General features: G+C 46.7%; 2 protein-coding genes across 2 annotated transcripts; one reads left to right on the top strand and one right to left on the bottom strand.

Annotated features, from left to right (window-relative positions):
- Positions 1-117: 117 nt before the first annotated feature.
- swsap1 (SWIM-type zinc finger 7 associated protein 1) lies at positions 118-2,000 on the bottom strand. Its single transcript, XM_088931561.1, has 2 exons — positions 1,725-2,000; positions 118-688 (listed from the first exon to the last, which is right to left on the bottom strand). The coding sequence occupies exons 1-2, from the start codon at positions 1,998-2,000 to the stop codon at positions 170-172; spliced, it is 795 nt and encodes a 264-aa protein (XP_088787687.1). The 3' UTR covers positions 118-169.
- An 806-nt stretch (positions 2,001-2,806) lies between these two features.
- znf653 (zinc finger protein 653) lies at positions 2,807-15,097 on the top strand. The gene is made up of 10 exons (XM_088933326.1): positions 2,807-3,111; positions 4,043-4,083; positions 4,858-5,139; positions 5,255-5,817; positions 6,374-6,554; positions 7,361-7,454; positions 8,020-8,131; positions 9,725-9,839; positions 11,127-11,226; positions 12,476-15,097. The coding sequence occupies exons 1-10, from the start codon at positions 2,819-2,821 to the stop codon at positions 12,651-12,653; spliced, it is 1,959 nt and encodes a 652-aa protein (XP_088789452.1). The 5' UTR covers positions 2,807-2,818; the 3' UTR covers positions 12,654-15,097.
- The last annotated feature ends 662 nt before the right edge of the window (positions 15,098-15,759 follow it).

Genomic DNA, 15,759 nt, shown 5'->3' with positions numbered 1-15,759 from the left:
CTGAGCCTTGTCTGTTGTTTTCGTGCTCGACTGCCCAGTTTGAATAGTCTGCCCACACCCAACAGGACACAAAACCCATAACCTCCTCCAAAATCCACCCGCTCAGCTTCTAAGACAAGTAAGTGAATAAATGTTTTGTGCATTTCCAGCCACAAGGGAGAGAGGAATCTCATTCCTGGCTCTTTTCTGAGATTGGGGTAAACTCCATAGCTCCGCTTGGTGTATAGACCAGCTCCCACTGGCGTCTCAGTCCAGAGTCCCGTCCTTCCATCTGCTGGAAACCAGAGAAATAAATCCGGCATGCTCTTGTCCCCGCACAGCTGGCGTCTCTTCCCAGCGTGCACCTGACGGGGAAGTAGCGTTCGAAGATGGAGAGGACCGAATCGCTACCTGACGCCTCGGCTCCGCGTTCCGGGTGGGTATCCGAGGACACGATGAGCTGGCACTCGGCGGGGGGGTCTCCGGGGGCCCCGGCGCGGGCCCGGCTCAGGAAGGCGGCGGTGTCGCACAGCAGGGCGGAGAGGCGCGCGGCTGTCTGGTGCGCCTGCTCGCCCTCCCCTCCCCAGCGCAGGTAGCGCTCCAGGCCATCGACGATGAGGAGGGAGGGCGGCGCTCCGGCTGCCTCGTGCAGGCACGCGACGTCCCGCAGAAGCTCCTCCACTGTCCGGGGGTACACGAACTTGATTTTCTGCAAACACATGAGGGGACATCATGAGATGAAAGCGCTATATAAGTGTAAGAAATAATAATGGTAATAATAAGAATAATAATTATTATTGTTGTGGTTAGGAAATGTAGGTCAGCACGGTAGAAGAGTGGTGAACACTGCTGCCAATAAAGCCCTGGCTTCAATTCTGGACCTGGGGTGCTGTCTGTATGGAGCTTGCATGTTCTCCCTGTGTTCCTGTGGATTTCTTCCAGGTGCTCCAGTTTCCTCCCACAGTCCAAAACCATACTGATTTTTTTTTCTATCAAAACTTTATTTCAAAGAAAACATCTCACAATAAGTATAGATCCCAACAAATTAACAAACTAACATGAAATGAAAACTTTCTCAGTCAGGTGTCCATTATCATTCATTGCAAGTGGATGGCGGGTCCAGATTTGCACAATGACCCGTAAACCATACTGATAGTTTAAGTGACTTCTGGCAAAACTGGCCCTGGTGTGAGTGTGTATCTGTGTTTATGTCTGTGTGTGCCCTGAGACAGACTGGCGTCCCGTCCTGGGTGTACCCTGCCTTGTGCCTATTGCTTGCCTGGAGAGGCTCCGGCTCCCCCACGACCTTGAATTAGAGTAAGCAGTTAGAAAATGGCTGGATGGATGACACAGACGTGTACGTTTGGTGAGACTGAGCTATGGCGCCAGAGGACAGAGACTGCTCTCATCTGTTTAGTTCCAGGGTGGCTCCAAGGAGGCTGGAAACTGATGCCACCGGCTTTTCTATTAAAATATTTAATAGACTGAAGACAGAAAAACCTATATCGAGTGATTTCAAGATACTTAATACACTGAAGACTGAAAACAGACTGAAGACAAAAAATATTTAATAGACACAGTCTATCAGTATTTAGTACCCGTTCTACATTCTGTAAAAATCAAAATAAATTTGAGAGTTCTGTTACAGACGTGGGTAAGAGCCGGTGTTAATCATTTCAATATCCTTGACTACACAGCGCCAAAGTGAAGTTTTATGCCCCCGCAGACATGTTCACGGTACCTACTTTCAGGCTAGCGGGATCCAAGCCTGCCCGCGCTTCCTGCAGCGGAGCAGGGAGGGTCTGGATCGGAGTGGGGCTCAGAAAGATGACCTTCCGCCCCAGTTCGGAAGCCGCCATCACCGCTGTTAGAAACAGAAGGCACGTCTTGCCACAACCCCGGTCCCCCAGCAGGATACAAGACAGTGAGCGGGTTTCTCCCTCGGGAGGAGAAAGAGAAGGAGACGACTCGCGTCTCCGAGGACTGTAGCGGTCGAAGACCCGAGTCAAGAGTTCTGCCATATTGCCATTACCATGGAAACAAAGCCGCCAAGGGGGCAACTTCCTGTCTCCGCTCGGTCCGAAAACAAACCCACACGTGAACTCTTCCCGCGCTGTGTCAGGCCCCGCCCCCGAGCTGTTATAGGGCGAGATGTGCGTATGTCAGGTGTCCTGAGTTCCCATTGGATAAAAGAAACGTAGGGTTAAACCGTACCACCTTTTGCTTGAAGAGGTATCCACGACACCTTGATAACGGAGATTTTAAAGTGCAAGCTATTTTTGACATTAAAAAAATGCAGTTATCTCGTTGATCTGTTGAATCTCTATGGTTTGATTAAATGTAGCTCCTTGCTTAGGGTTGAAAGACATTAAATACTTAAAGTTATCCAGACAGACTGCTTTAAAAGTCTAATAATAAGTAAAGTCGGTTTCGAACTTTTTGTTACGCTTAATGTGTGCTTGCGATAAAGATAAACGTCGAAGAAGAAACTAATGTTACAGCCTAACCTGCTACAAGGAGAAATACCGTTGTTACAGCAATTCTAGAGCGAAATGATTCGATTAATCAAAAGAAAAAACAGTCTCTGGCCTACAACAGTATTGTAGCGCTCTCGGCCTTTGCCACTTTTAAAAACAGCGCCAGAGGTATTGGTTTTGTCCCATGCTGTTCTTTCAATTTTGTGATTACACTGAATATGTGTAGTGAAATAAAGTAAAGAGAATAAAGATATTGTTGCTATCCAATCATTTTTCTGCAAGCAGTGTTTCCGGTGAGGTCAAGTCGCATGCCTTGACTATTTCCGGTAAGGTCAGAAACATACACACAGCTGTTGACCAAGATGGCGCACATGAGTGCCGAGGAAGAGACGTCTCTGGACCAGGAGCCTGGAGACCAAATTTCGGCGATTCTGCGCCGCTGTCGAGGACGTCCTCGCCTCACTGACACGGACCGAGCTAAGAGGCGATTGGAGTCCCGGAAAAAGTACGACGTGCGGCGAGTGTACCTCGGGGAGTCGCACAAACTGTGGAGCGAACTTCGGAAGCGGACCAGTTTAAGCGACGCCGGACTAGCCGAGTATTTAATCCTGCTCGACTCGATTTATGGCGAGAGGTACCAGCAGAAATACGGCGGGTAAGCCCTTGACAAAAAAATATATATTTTTATTCCTGTGAGCAGAACATGCTTCATTTAAGGGTTAGCTTACTAAATGGTACACGACCACAACTAGTGCAAAGCTAATATTCGGTTTAATAACCCGGTGCTCTCTCGATCAGGTACTTTGGCTGCCAGCAATATGATAATTTATTTTTTCAATAAGTATTTTCTCAGTATAGTCTTTTTTTCTGCATAGAGAAGTCTTCGCAATCAGTCAATTCTAATCTATCCTTAGTTGTTGTGACAGTGGTATTTTGTCCATCTGTGCTATTACTGTAGATGTCTTATTTATGTAGATGTTTTGGCTCAGATGTTATGTTGCAAAACGCATGGATTAGATCTGAAGCGTAATCTAGTGATTTCCAGATTTCCCTACAAATGCACTGAAATATTTCGCCTAAATCGCTTATTCACGATTGCCGAATTTTGACTCACCCAGGAAAAATTGCTCACTGATATCTGCATATGTAACTCCTGCAGTACAGCTATAAATGTTCCGTAAAACATTGCTAGAGCGAGCTAACTAATGTCCAAACTGCATTGCACGTTGAGCCATTTCTAATTTTACTGAGTTTAATCTTATTCATCTTGCCTTGCTGATCAGTGTGGGTTTTCTTGTGGTATTTTAACACATTAGTCTGTTCAGATTTCCAAAGAATGAGGTAACAGGCTTGAATTCAACAGCTGGTACTAGTATAGGTGTTTGCATCTTATAAAACATGGGTTGGATTAAATTGCTCTGTAGTGGGAGTCGGATTAGCTGTTTTGATGCATCAGATGTCAAAAAAATGTCCTACTGACCTTACAGCAAGGAGATAGGAAAATGCAATGACCTCTTTGAATGATTTCAATTACTTACTGCTGTCTAAACCACAGCCTGTATCATAACCCTCTTCTTGTCTTTCAGAAAGAAGCTGAGTGCGGAGTTTTGTGTCAAACCAAAAAGGGGTTAGTAAAAACAGTTGGTAACGAGGTAGTTGAACTGTAGAAGCGTCCTAAAGCCTGTTGCTGTTTTAATTTGATGTCTGTATGTATCCCGTACTTTTCAGTAAATTTTTTCTCTTGTTTTTCCAAGTAAAAGCAAACTGCTTTCAATGAGCACATTTCAGTGCTAAAATAGTTCATCTTTTTTTGTAACATGGTCTTGAAGCTTTTTAGATGATGAGACTGGCTGAAGTGAGACAATAATAGAAGCCCTGTATGATTTGCACATTGTTCTTAGTATTATCAGGACACTCTTATTTAAAATAATATCTAAAATAAGCTACAAAGACCTATATTTAAGCTGTTTAAGATTTAAGCCCTCAAAACACCCTGCATCTAATCTTGTGACTCTTGAAGCATTAATCTATCCATCCATTTTCTAACCACTTTATACAATACAGGATCACAGAGTAGCAGGAGCCTATCCCAGCAAGCTCTGGTTGCAAGGCAGGGCACACCCTGGACGAGACACCAGTCCGTCGCAGGGCGCACACAGTAGCACACACTTGAACCAGGGTCAACTTTGCCGGAAGCCAATTAACCAATCAGCGTGTCTTTGGATTGCGGGAGGAAACCGGAGTCCCTGGAGGAAACACAAAGAGAACATACCAACTCCCCACAGATAGCACTCCAGGAATTGAACCATGCTAATGAAAGGTGTTTGTGGGTAAGAAGTAGAGAGACCTGGTACTGACAGTGATGCCGTGTGCTTTACTGTCTGTGCCTGTGTCCCCACAGGGAAGAAGAGCAATGTGAACTGTCTGAGCAGTCTGGTCAGCTGGTACCTGGAGCACCAAAAGTCCTGCCCCCACGAGCCCCAGCTGCACGCCCTTGAGCCTGTGCTGGGCTTCTCCACCACGGCGGTGTGGCAGTGCCAGGCCGGCCACGGCTACATGCAGCACCTGGTCTCTCCCAGCAAGGATGCCAGCGAGTCGGAGAACGAGCCCGAGCCTGACAGGCCGCCATGCGACAGTGTGGCACCATGCACCAGGAGGAAAACGGTCTCTGCGTGCCACCTGGGTGAATGGCCGAACTGGTTATAGCCGATGCTAAAAGCCAACAATAATCAACATTTCTGCGTGTACATCCTTCGTGGGTGAACGTGACGGTTTCTTTCCCTGCTCTCCTGCTGCAGACGCCACAGAGACGGCCGAGGAGGTGTCGGAGGACCTGCATGGCGGCGATGGCGAGCTGGCCAGAACAGAGCCCATCGCGCAGGACAGTCAGGGGCCTCCGCCGGGCCATCCCGGCGAGGCCGATGCAGACTCCCCGGCGTCCCGGTCTCTGTGGAACATGGAGGTGGTCTTGGAGGAGGGGGAGGCCGTGCTGGAGGGCAACAAGGCCGGTGAGCCCCCTGGGCAGCCAGAAAACGCGGGGGCATCTTTGGAATCGGATCCCGGAGCCCTGGGCCGGCCTGCGGCGGGGCCAGAGGAGGAGAAGGGAGGGGGCGCGCTGGCCGCTGAGACGGACTACGAGTGCATGGTGGTCACGGCCGCCCTCACAGACAGGGCGGTCAAAGACGGGCGGGCTGAGGTGGCGGAGGACTCCGAGCGGGGTCCGTCCCACCCTGTGCCCCCTCCTCCCCCCGCCACCATGCACATCACCGGCGGCGGGGAGCTGTACGACCAGCAGACTCTGCAGACCGTGGTGGCCAGCTGTCAGATCCCAGACGCCCAGGGTGCCATTGAGGGATCCCAGGTAGGACCCCCACACAGGGCCTTCCCATTTCCGTCAATCAGAGCTGGATCCACTGAAACGAGGGAACTCGAAACATCTTGGTCTCCTCTTGTTCTGGAGCTCGTAGTCGACACATCTTCTTTACTGGCTCGCTCCCTCTTCTGATTGCATGCCTGCTGTGGAATGTAAGGAAGGATGCAAACAGGAGAGCTTTAGCCCACCTATTTCTGGTTTGCTGATTGATATGAGGATCTCATCCAGGCTTTTCTTCTAGGGTCCCTAGCAATGTGCTGTAATAACACTACTGGGTATCTTATATTGCCCAGATTCCTATAATAATCCCTGTTTAAGCCTATAAGCCTATGTTCTTTAATTTAATCAGTGGTCTCCTTGATTCACTGTTGGTCCTAAAATATCCTTCTGTTTAAGCTCAGTATTTTTCTGGGTTTTGTAACTGTTTGTACCAGTCTTAGACTGCTGATCTGTCCCTCCCACCTCCAAGTGGGTTTAAATATTCTGTTTCTACGGGGAGCGGGAGTGGTGACCCTGCAGTCAGTTTCCTTGTTTCTCCTGGCAGGTGATCATCATCACAGGCCCCAGCTACGAGGCCCTGACCACAGAGGGCCTGCAGCTGAACGTGGGCGAGAGCGTGGGGGAAGAGATGACCTGCACGGTCATCGAGGGGGTGGCGTACAACCAGGTCTGCGATTCTGGGCTCGGGCACAGGGGGGTCGTCCAGAGCTTGGACACTGCTAGAGGTCAGTCTTTGCTGGTCATCACCTTGCAGCTCCTTTGTGTGTTTATGTAGATGAGATCTTTATCTTGGCTGCCTGTGCATCTGGCTGCAGGTGTTTCAGTTCACAGTGTCTGTGTATTGAAGGCCAGTGTGCAAAGAGCAATTCTCTCTTTAAATAAGGTGTTCAACCTGCTAACGTGAGTAGCCTAGGCAGAAAGAACATAGAATTAGTAAAACTATGATGGGATACAGAAAAGGTGAACAAACAATGAATGTATTGGGAGAAATCATATGAGCTGTTAATTTATCCTAGTGATGGGTGGGTTCAGATCTAAATTCTGCAATTTTTTATCAACAGCTGGTCTTAGAGTAGTCTGTAGACTATATAATCCCTGCTGCACAGATCTGGCTAGTGGATTCTCTTTATCAAACCTGGAGGAAAATCTGGTTAAAAGAGAGGATATAAAAACAGTCTACCCACCCTTATTGAGATTTCAGCTTTTGTTGATGTAAAGGCTGAAATCAAGACAAAATCATTTCAGACCTTTTTTCACCTTTAATTAGTTCTCGTAACCCACAATATTCAAGCGACAAACAAATAATTAAAAACAAAAAAAAGCTTTCAATGCCTTGGTTGCATAACTGTGCCCATCCTTTAACTACATTACCTCACATCTGATTTTTTAGCAAACCCAAGTTAATGAATTTCTGAAAACAGTTGTCCGTCTGTGGCCTTTTCTCAAAACTCCAAAATCTTTGTGGAGACGCTGCTCGACTTGTGTGGTTATGACGGAGGGGGGAGTAAAAATGTGGCCTTGGCGCTTGCAGCTGTCGGCAGCAGGCAGACGGTGCACAGTAACCTGGAGCTGGAGGGCCTGGGCGTGCCGTCTGAGGAGAAGGAGATCCAGAGCGGGCTTCAGAGGTGGGTAACGCTGACGGGGGCCGATGTCCGGAACAGGCTGTCTCTCTGATGTGGATGAAACCGATGCCCCGGTTTCTTTCAAGAAGTGGCTGGTTGTTAAAGACCCTCAGATCGCTTCGCCAATGGCACCCCAACAAACCATATTTCTAGTTTAGAGATGAGCGACAAGGCAGGGGCTTTGCCTCTGGGTGACCCCAGCTCAGGGCTGCATGTCTCTCTGGGATATCGACTGGGTGCAGGAAATCAATTAAGAGACAGTGCCGGGGCAATCTTGTGCCAGGGATCAGGAGTGAAGAAGACATGCTTTTTAAATGGGCTGTTATACTTCTCCATCTGAGTCCAGAGAGAAGGAGTCTGGCTTCTGCTTACTCTTTGATTTTTGTCTGACATAAATATATGACTTATTTAGCTTTTTCAAAGGCAGGGCATTTTTTTTTATCTGCCATCTTGATGGAAATGTTCAAGGGTGCTGGGATTGCCAGGCAGGAGACAGGGGATTCTGGTGGCGCGTGTGTCTTGGCCTGTGGAAGTGGCACGACCTCGTCCCCTTTGTGGTTTGCTGCAGGTCCAAGAGGAGCCGGCGGGGGCCTGTGATCGAGGCAGACGGGATGCTGAAGATGTTCCACTGTCCGTACGAGGGCTGCAGCCAGGTGTACGTGGCCATCAGTAGCTTCCAGGTGAGGAAAGTGAAGGCGCATGTACTTCCATCGGGCTGCCTGTCACTCCCCCTGGGTAAGGGGGAACCTTATTTTACGCACATGTCTGTGATGCAAAACAACAGTTTATAATTTATTGTTTCATGGGGGTTATAATTAATAATAATTCCTTACACTTATATAGGGCTTTTCTGGACACTCCACAAAAAAGTGCTTTACAGGTACTCCACTCTACCACCACCAGTGTGTAGCCCCCACCTGGGTGATGCGAGGGCAGCCATAGTGCTCCAGTCCTCTCGCCACACACCCGCTATTACTGGGGAGGAGAACAGAGTAATGGTTATTATTAGGAGGTCATGATTGGTAAAGGCCAGGGGGAAATTTGGCCAGGACACCAGTGTAATACCCTACTCTTTTCAAGAAGCACTATACGATTTTAAATGACCACTGAGAGTCAGGACCTCAATTTTATGTCTCATCCAAAGGACGGTGCTTTTTTTTTTACACTATTGTGTCCCCGTCACTATACTGGGGTTCCCACTATACTAGGTCCCACACAGACTGTAGGGTGAGCGCCCCCTGCTGGCCCCACTAATACCTCTTCCAGCAGGAAGGAGAGCAGGGTGCGGGGGAGAGCAGGGTGAGCCCTGTAATCTCATTGTCGTTAGTTCCAGCTTCATGTCACGGGTAGATTCCTGACCGGGATGCCACAAGCAGCAGCTTGAGAGTTTGAGCACTTCTGGGATAGGACTGGGATCAGGCAGAAGACAGTTACGATCCATTGTATGAAAGAGATATTGCACTGGGGATGAAAGATTTCCTGTGTCTATTAGTATTTCACCTGGGGACACAGAGGTGTCTCCCAAATGGGAGTAGTGTGAACCCGCAGTGAAGGGGGTGAGAAACAATCCATAATACACATTGAAGTAGTTCAGGTGGGGAGCTGCGTCAGCATGCATAGGCTAATGTGTGAGGGTGTGACCCGAAGAAGGATCCACAGCCGAAACATTGTGTTTTCTTTCTTCTCTTTTCAGCATGGAATAAACCTATTACTTGTTCCATAATACACATTGCTTTCTTTGCCATCTCCTGTTTGTAAGGCGATTTGATTTGCCCCCAATTAATTTGTTACTTAATTTGACTCATTTTTTAAGCCTGTTGCAATCAATGGTACTGATATTACCAAACCAGCATGTGAGACGGTATGTTAATAACACTTGCAATAAAAGACTTGTAGAAAAGTGTTGAGGTGGTTCTATCTACCTTGAAATGGCTTAGTTTCCTTAGAAAAAAGAATGTTGAAAGTCTGTGTCAAACATATAAAAGCAAATACATCCACTATTGAGCTGAGGGTATGTTAGTGCCTCCGTGCTCATTTCTTTAGAGAGCTTTGAGTAATAAACCTGTTTTAAAAACTACACTGAACTGCGTTGCCAACAACAGGAACTGTATATAAAACTAGAACTTTCACCCAGGCACCCATTCATAAGTGACCGACCCTCCAGAAGCAGCTTCTTGTGTCCATATGTTGACCTTGTATTTTTTCTTGTGTCCAGAGCCTCTTGTGACCATACTGGACGTCTGACCCACTTCCTGTACCCTCCTCCCTTTCAGAACCACGTCAATCTGGTCCACAGGAAGGGCCGGACGAAGGTCTGCCCGCACCCTGGCTGTGGGAAGAAGTTCTACCTCTCCAATCACCTGCACCGCCACATGATCATTCACTCAGGTAACCCCAAGAGCACGCGCACAGAGGCATTCATTGCAGTGCCCTCGACGTGGGTGTTTCTCCCAGTCAAGCAGTGCAGCCTAGAGTTCCAGCCATTTCCTTAAGACCAGGAACAACCATCCTTTTTCTTCATTGATTTGATGTTTAACTTCTGTGGAACTTTGAAGAAGTCTTAATGAGATTCTTGGATGGCTAAATTGTTATCTTTCAAATGTCAAATCTCGCAAGCCTATTTTGAACCTTTGTTTTTGTGGTTCGGATCTTAGGCAAGCTTCTTGGTGTTGCCAATCAATGGGGACAAACAAGAAAAGAAGAATGAGATGCAAAGATCTATTCCATGTTAAAATCAAGTCTTGTATACCTGCACTACACAAGGAACTATGAGTTACTGTAAAGACACAGTCCTGCAGGTTTTATGGGTAAACTAAAAGGGCAACTGCAACACTATTTTAATCGTTGTGGGTTAGAAAGAATCAGAAGTGATGAGTGCATTTCAAACTTCAATAAAAGTAAAATGTACACAGTAACATGTAAAACCTCCAATTTCCATCGCAAAATAGACCAAATTTCCAGGTATGCACAGCATCATATTGCTGTAATTGTCTGCAAATTCAGAAATGAGACAATGAAACATTCGGTGAGATGATGCAGCTCTATTACATTGTAAACAAGCAGGCTTGTTAATCCATCTCTTTGAAGCCAATACAAATATTACTCTTGATTTTGGGATGGTTTTGCCAGCAAATACTACTTGTTAACAAGCTAACAAGCTTGCATACAGATCACGTTGGAAACTTTCTGCAGTGAAATGACTGGTACACAACCTGTACTTAATTTGCTTGTTCATCCCATTACATTAGTCATTATAGTGACTAGTGAGCAGGAAGGGCCGGTTTAAGTCACAGTTGTCGCACACCCTCACTTTTGCCCGTGGTGAGACCAGGGGTTTGTGACAGCAATGGCAGTCATACAGTACTTTCACAAAGTTCATGGTTTCGTGCATAATTCAAAATGCTTAGGTTTTTTCTATACTATCAATTAATTTATTTTGTTACTGAGATTTATTAACTGGTCTGAGAAATTGGGACTGCAATTCCCCATCAAGTGCAGGATCTGTATAGCATGTTAATTCCTTCTTATTAATGCAACTCATCGATCCAATGACGTCACTGACATCAGAGCTGAGCTGGCACAAAAGCCAGAAGACACTGTGGCTCTCCAGGACCAGAGTACAATCAGATTATGGTCATGTGGCACCTGGTAACAGTCCTCCTCCTCCACCCCCAGGTGTGCGGGATTTCATCTGTGAGACCTGTGGCAAGTCCTTCAAGCGAAAAAACCACCTGGAGGTTCACCGCCGCACACACACTGGAGAGACGCCGCTGCAGTGAGTATCCCTCAATTCCCGAAAACCCGGCAGCATGTACACTCCATAGTTTAAAACCCGGAAAGACTGCTTCAGCTGATATCCTGTCAGTCTTTAAATGTAAAAGTTGTTGCAGTTAGCCACTTTATCCAGTTGAGCTGAAACAGACATAAACCTTCTCTGTAAAAGGCCGTGTACCTTCTATTCTGTGTATGCCTGCAAAATAATTGCAATGAAAAAAATCTTAAAGCAGGAAAAATCGTCATCCCAGTAATTTGTACACGTATTATTGTTTTTCACACCAGCGAAAATACATGCTGCATGTTGCATATTAAACTAATGTCAGAGGTCATGTAGATTGTTGGTACAGTGTATTATCCAGGAAGAATTAATGAGAAAGAAAAATACAGAATTCTCATCGTCTTCCCACATTCCTCCACATTTAGTTGAGCTAAAAGAGAAAGAGACAGAAGACCCAAAAAAGAAAAAAGAGCATAATCAAGTTAATTACACTAACTCTCTAGGAAGTGAAAAAAGTGGAAGGCCAGTCCTAACGGATATCATCTGTGTGGCCAGTTAGTGACAGATTAAGATCTAGGGTGTAGAAGGTAAGCTCAAAGTCTCAAAATATTTCAGTAATGTTTGCAAAGCTTTTAAAAATCTGATTTTCTCCAACTTAAGAAGCAGCATCATATTCCTGATCCATTGAACAAATGTGAGTGAGGCAACTTCCTTCCAGTTAAAAATGATAAGGTGATGGAAGTTTGGATATGGTCATTCAGGTGGTACACTAAAAATATTTAAACTGTGAATGCCAGTCAGGTCTTCTGTTGACAGTGATGAAGCCGTTCTGAGAGTCCCAGTATATCCCGCAGGAGGTTTGGTTTTCATGGTGGAATCTTAACGAGAAACTCATTACCTGACCTTACAGGGAGAGCTGTATTTAGTCTGTAACCATGTGAGCTGCTCTTATTGCACACAGACTGTTGTCACTTCACCTATAGTGTAGCTCATTAAGGTAACTCTGTACCCCCAAAGCTCTCAAAACTTTCAGATCTGTCAGCTGGAAAGGTTTTGAATACTTATGCAGTTGGGACTTTTCAATTTTTTCATATCAATGTATGTATATTAATTATACATAATTATGATCTATTTACTTTTGTTTTTTGTTTCAAATCTGAGCGTATATAGCTGTTATTACAAAGCACATTCCGCCTTGTAGCGACCATGACCCCTGACGGCTCGCTCTGTCCCCCTCCCCCTCGCCCAGGTGTGAAATCTGCGGGTACCAGTGCCGGCAGCGGGCCTCCCTCAACTGGCACATGAAGAAGCACACCCCCGAGGTGCAGTACAACTTCACCTGCGAGCACTGCGGCAAGAGGTTCGAGAAGCTGGAGAGCGTCAAGTTCCACAAGCTCAAGAGCCACCCGGAGAAGCAGGCGGCATGAACGTGGAGGGGGTGAACTTCCTGTCCCGCCCCAGCAAGGAAGCCGTGTCCTGTAGGTTCTCGGCCAGCGCCCTGAAAATGAGGTGCTCTGTGGTGACTGGGCCTGATTGCTCTCTGGCACTGGCGATCTTCCTGCGCAGTGCGTTTCCTCTCCTGGCGGTGCTTTTGGAAAGTCCTCTCCAGAGCCCATAGTGCTTAAATCTGTGGACGCTTTTTTTTACACAACATCTAGTGAAGCAGGCCGGGGATGGTGGTGTAGGGCACAGTGACATGTTGGGTTTTACGCCCAGGAGAGGGTAGCATGTTCTGGGTCCTTCTTATGTGTTTTGAGACCTTTTTTGGTTTGAGGTGAAGTGATTGTTTGTGGGGGTAAAGGCATCTCATTCCTGAGACAGAACGTATGGAAATTTCCGATGCACTAATGCACAGATGCCTAACTAGGCTGTAATATTACTGGCCCATCTTAAATTGTTCGCAGGCGTGGAATTCTAGTTAGTTTCCGAGGGGCATGTGGTAGCTCTGCTTTCTGTAAAAGCAGACAATCAGGGAGCGAGGCAGATCGATGCTCCAGAAGGCACATCATGTTTGCAGAAGTGCTCCAGGACAACCAATTTCACTGATGATTCGAGAAGACTCATTTTAACACAGCAGGACTCAGCATATGCTAACTGGTCTCCTGCCAGAGTCCCAAATCCTTATTGGAATGGGCCAGAGATGAGAAGACTTCCCATTTACCTGCATTGCTCTCCTCAACATGTCTTGGACCAGGACGTCCCATGTCTGCTTCTCAAAGGCATAGCTGATCCAGCAGGTTTCGTACAAATCCTCACTAAATCAGCGGCTTCAGTCCAGGCCTTGTGTACCTGCAAGGTGTCCTGCTTCTTTTAAAGCACCAGTACCAGAAGAACTGGCTGAAGTTATTCCATAGGACCAGTGAAGCCAATAATGAGCTGATTTTAGGTGATTAAGAGCTGGGTTGAACAGAATGGGAGACCCCTGATTTAAAGAACACCTTCCAAACTGACTGCTGTGCTGCTCCTGAAGCCTGTACTTTGGGATCCCCGCCTTGGGCACTCGAGAGTGATCTGGATTTTAATCACGGAAAGGTGAACTGGTCTGGGAGGCGAACGTTATAGTTTGGCCAAGTTAGTTTATCAGTAGAAGGCCTCTTTCAAGGAGCTGCAAAAATGTATCTAATATTTTAAGATCTGAGCTTAACTGGAGTTTTTAAGTTTTGCCTACCCTCTTTATACCCCCTGTTCCCCACACGCATACTGACTATTTGTTTTAGGGCTCAACTTTCTGGCACGGGTTCCTGCACAGAGTTGAGGGGGGGTGAGGATCTGTAGAGGCGGCCTGTCAGAGCCTGTTATTTCTCCAGGCGGTCCACGGGGGAGGCGTGCATGTCTCTGGGAAAGCCTGCAGGTACTGGGAGCTGAGGGGACCCTGGCTGACTCGGGCTCCCAGTTGTGCTGTGCCGCCACCACCACCAGGAGAGTCCTGATTGTAGCAGGCAGGTGACATTTTGGTGCCAACCTCCAGTCTGAGGGAGCACCTATACTGCCTGGTTTTTGGTTGCGATTAAAGAAATGGTCACCCCCACGTGCAGACATCCCGCAGATCAGCACCGATGAGCGGCTCGCTCGGGCTCGGCAGGAACAGCGCTCAGCGCGATCGCATCGCAGTGAAGCACCTAAATGACAAGTTTGTGTTTCTTCCAGTTCAAGGGCATCATCAACGTCCTCTCCTGTTGCAGAGTCTTCTGCTTTAGTGCAGGGCCAGCGCGGACATCCCGAGTTAACCGGGGTTCGGGGGTTCAAGGACACAAACGCATGATAAGAAGTGAGAAAGGGATTGAAAGGGCCTAACATTCTGGCTCAGTCAGATACTTTTTTTTATGCTGGTAGAAAATGTGCACTTTATGAAGGACGTTTTGAAGACTTGGCTTTTTTTGCCATGTCTGGACTTTTCTGGGCAAACCAGAGCCGAACTGACTGAACTTTTTCCCGTCCTTTTTAAAAAGGTGAAAAAAATCTGGTCTTTTCGGAGCACCGCGGATGCGAGCGATCCGTTTCCGAAGGGCCGCTTCTCGCACAGCGAGTGTTTGAGGCGGCCTTGCGGGTGACGAGAGAGGAGTTAAACAGTGGTTTAAGCGGAATGTGGACACTTCAGACGGGAGCGAATTGAATTGGGGTGCTTGTCTCAGGAAGCGTGGATTTGAGCTGCTGCTTGACCAAACCATCTCCTTTGTTTTATTCCTTTCAATCTTCTCTTTGGAAGCTTGTCCATAAGGGGCATATGCACTAACTAAGCGCTGTAAAGTTACAGATTTTGTTTACTGTATCATATTAATACTAAATATGTAACATATATTAATATTACATTGAAAAGAAAAAAAAAACTGTACAGAATACACCCAAGATGGAATAAAGCCAGTTTTTGCTGTGCTGTTTCTTGTTGTTGTGTCAATGGCCACCAGGTGGCAGTGTTTCCAGCCACAGATGTGTTGAAACTTGCCGTTTTGTCCTCGGAGTGGGATAGTCTAGGCTCCAGTATCTGCAGGTGAACGAAACTCTTAACTGGACTAATTGTGTAATTGTACTTTTATTTTCAGCTGAAGAGTTGCAGTTCCAAGTTAATCTATACTCATTGCTGTTTAAGGGTATAAAGTAGTCCTAATCAATCAAATAAATAATTCTGTTTAGAGCTTGGTTGAATCAGGTTGGCAGGAACTGGGGTCACCAGGGACTGGAAGATGTATCTTGGAGTTTAACACTCGAAGAAGGCGCCACAGCCAAAACGTTGTTTCCTTCTCTTTCAAACCTTTAATTTGTTCTCCTTGAGTTTAAGGTGAGTCTTAAAGTTTCACTCCTGTTTCCACTGGTCTAACTGACGATTCAGGTTGAGGTTCTCAGGAACTTTTTAACATTTTCCATGTAGTGTGAGAGAAGCCTTTGTGCACAGTTTTGTGTGCTGTAACCACTTGTTACGTAGATTTTTGGTTTTGTGTCAAGTTTTAAATTATGAGCTGGGGGGCTCATCCCCTTGTTTCTTGCTGTGCTCGTCTGGCCAGAGAAGTCCCTTGTTTTAGTTACGGCTTTGCCCAC

Source organism: Atractosteus spatula, chromosome 14, assembly GCF_055471065.1.
Source record: "Atractosteus spatula isolate fAtrSpa1 chromosome 14, fAtrSpa1.hap1, whole genome shotgun sequence".
Lineage (NCBI taxonomy): Eukaryota > Metazoa > Chordata > Actinopteri > Semionotiformes > Lepisosteidae > Atractosteus > Atractosteus spatula.
The sequence above is the reverse complement of the archived record's forward strand: the minus strand, read 5'-3'. Positions and strand labels throughout refer to the sequence as shown.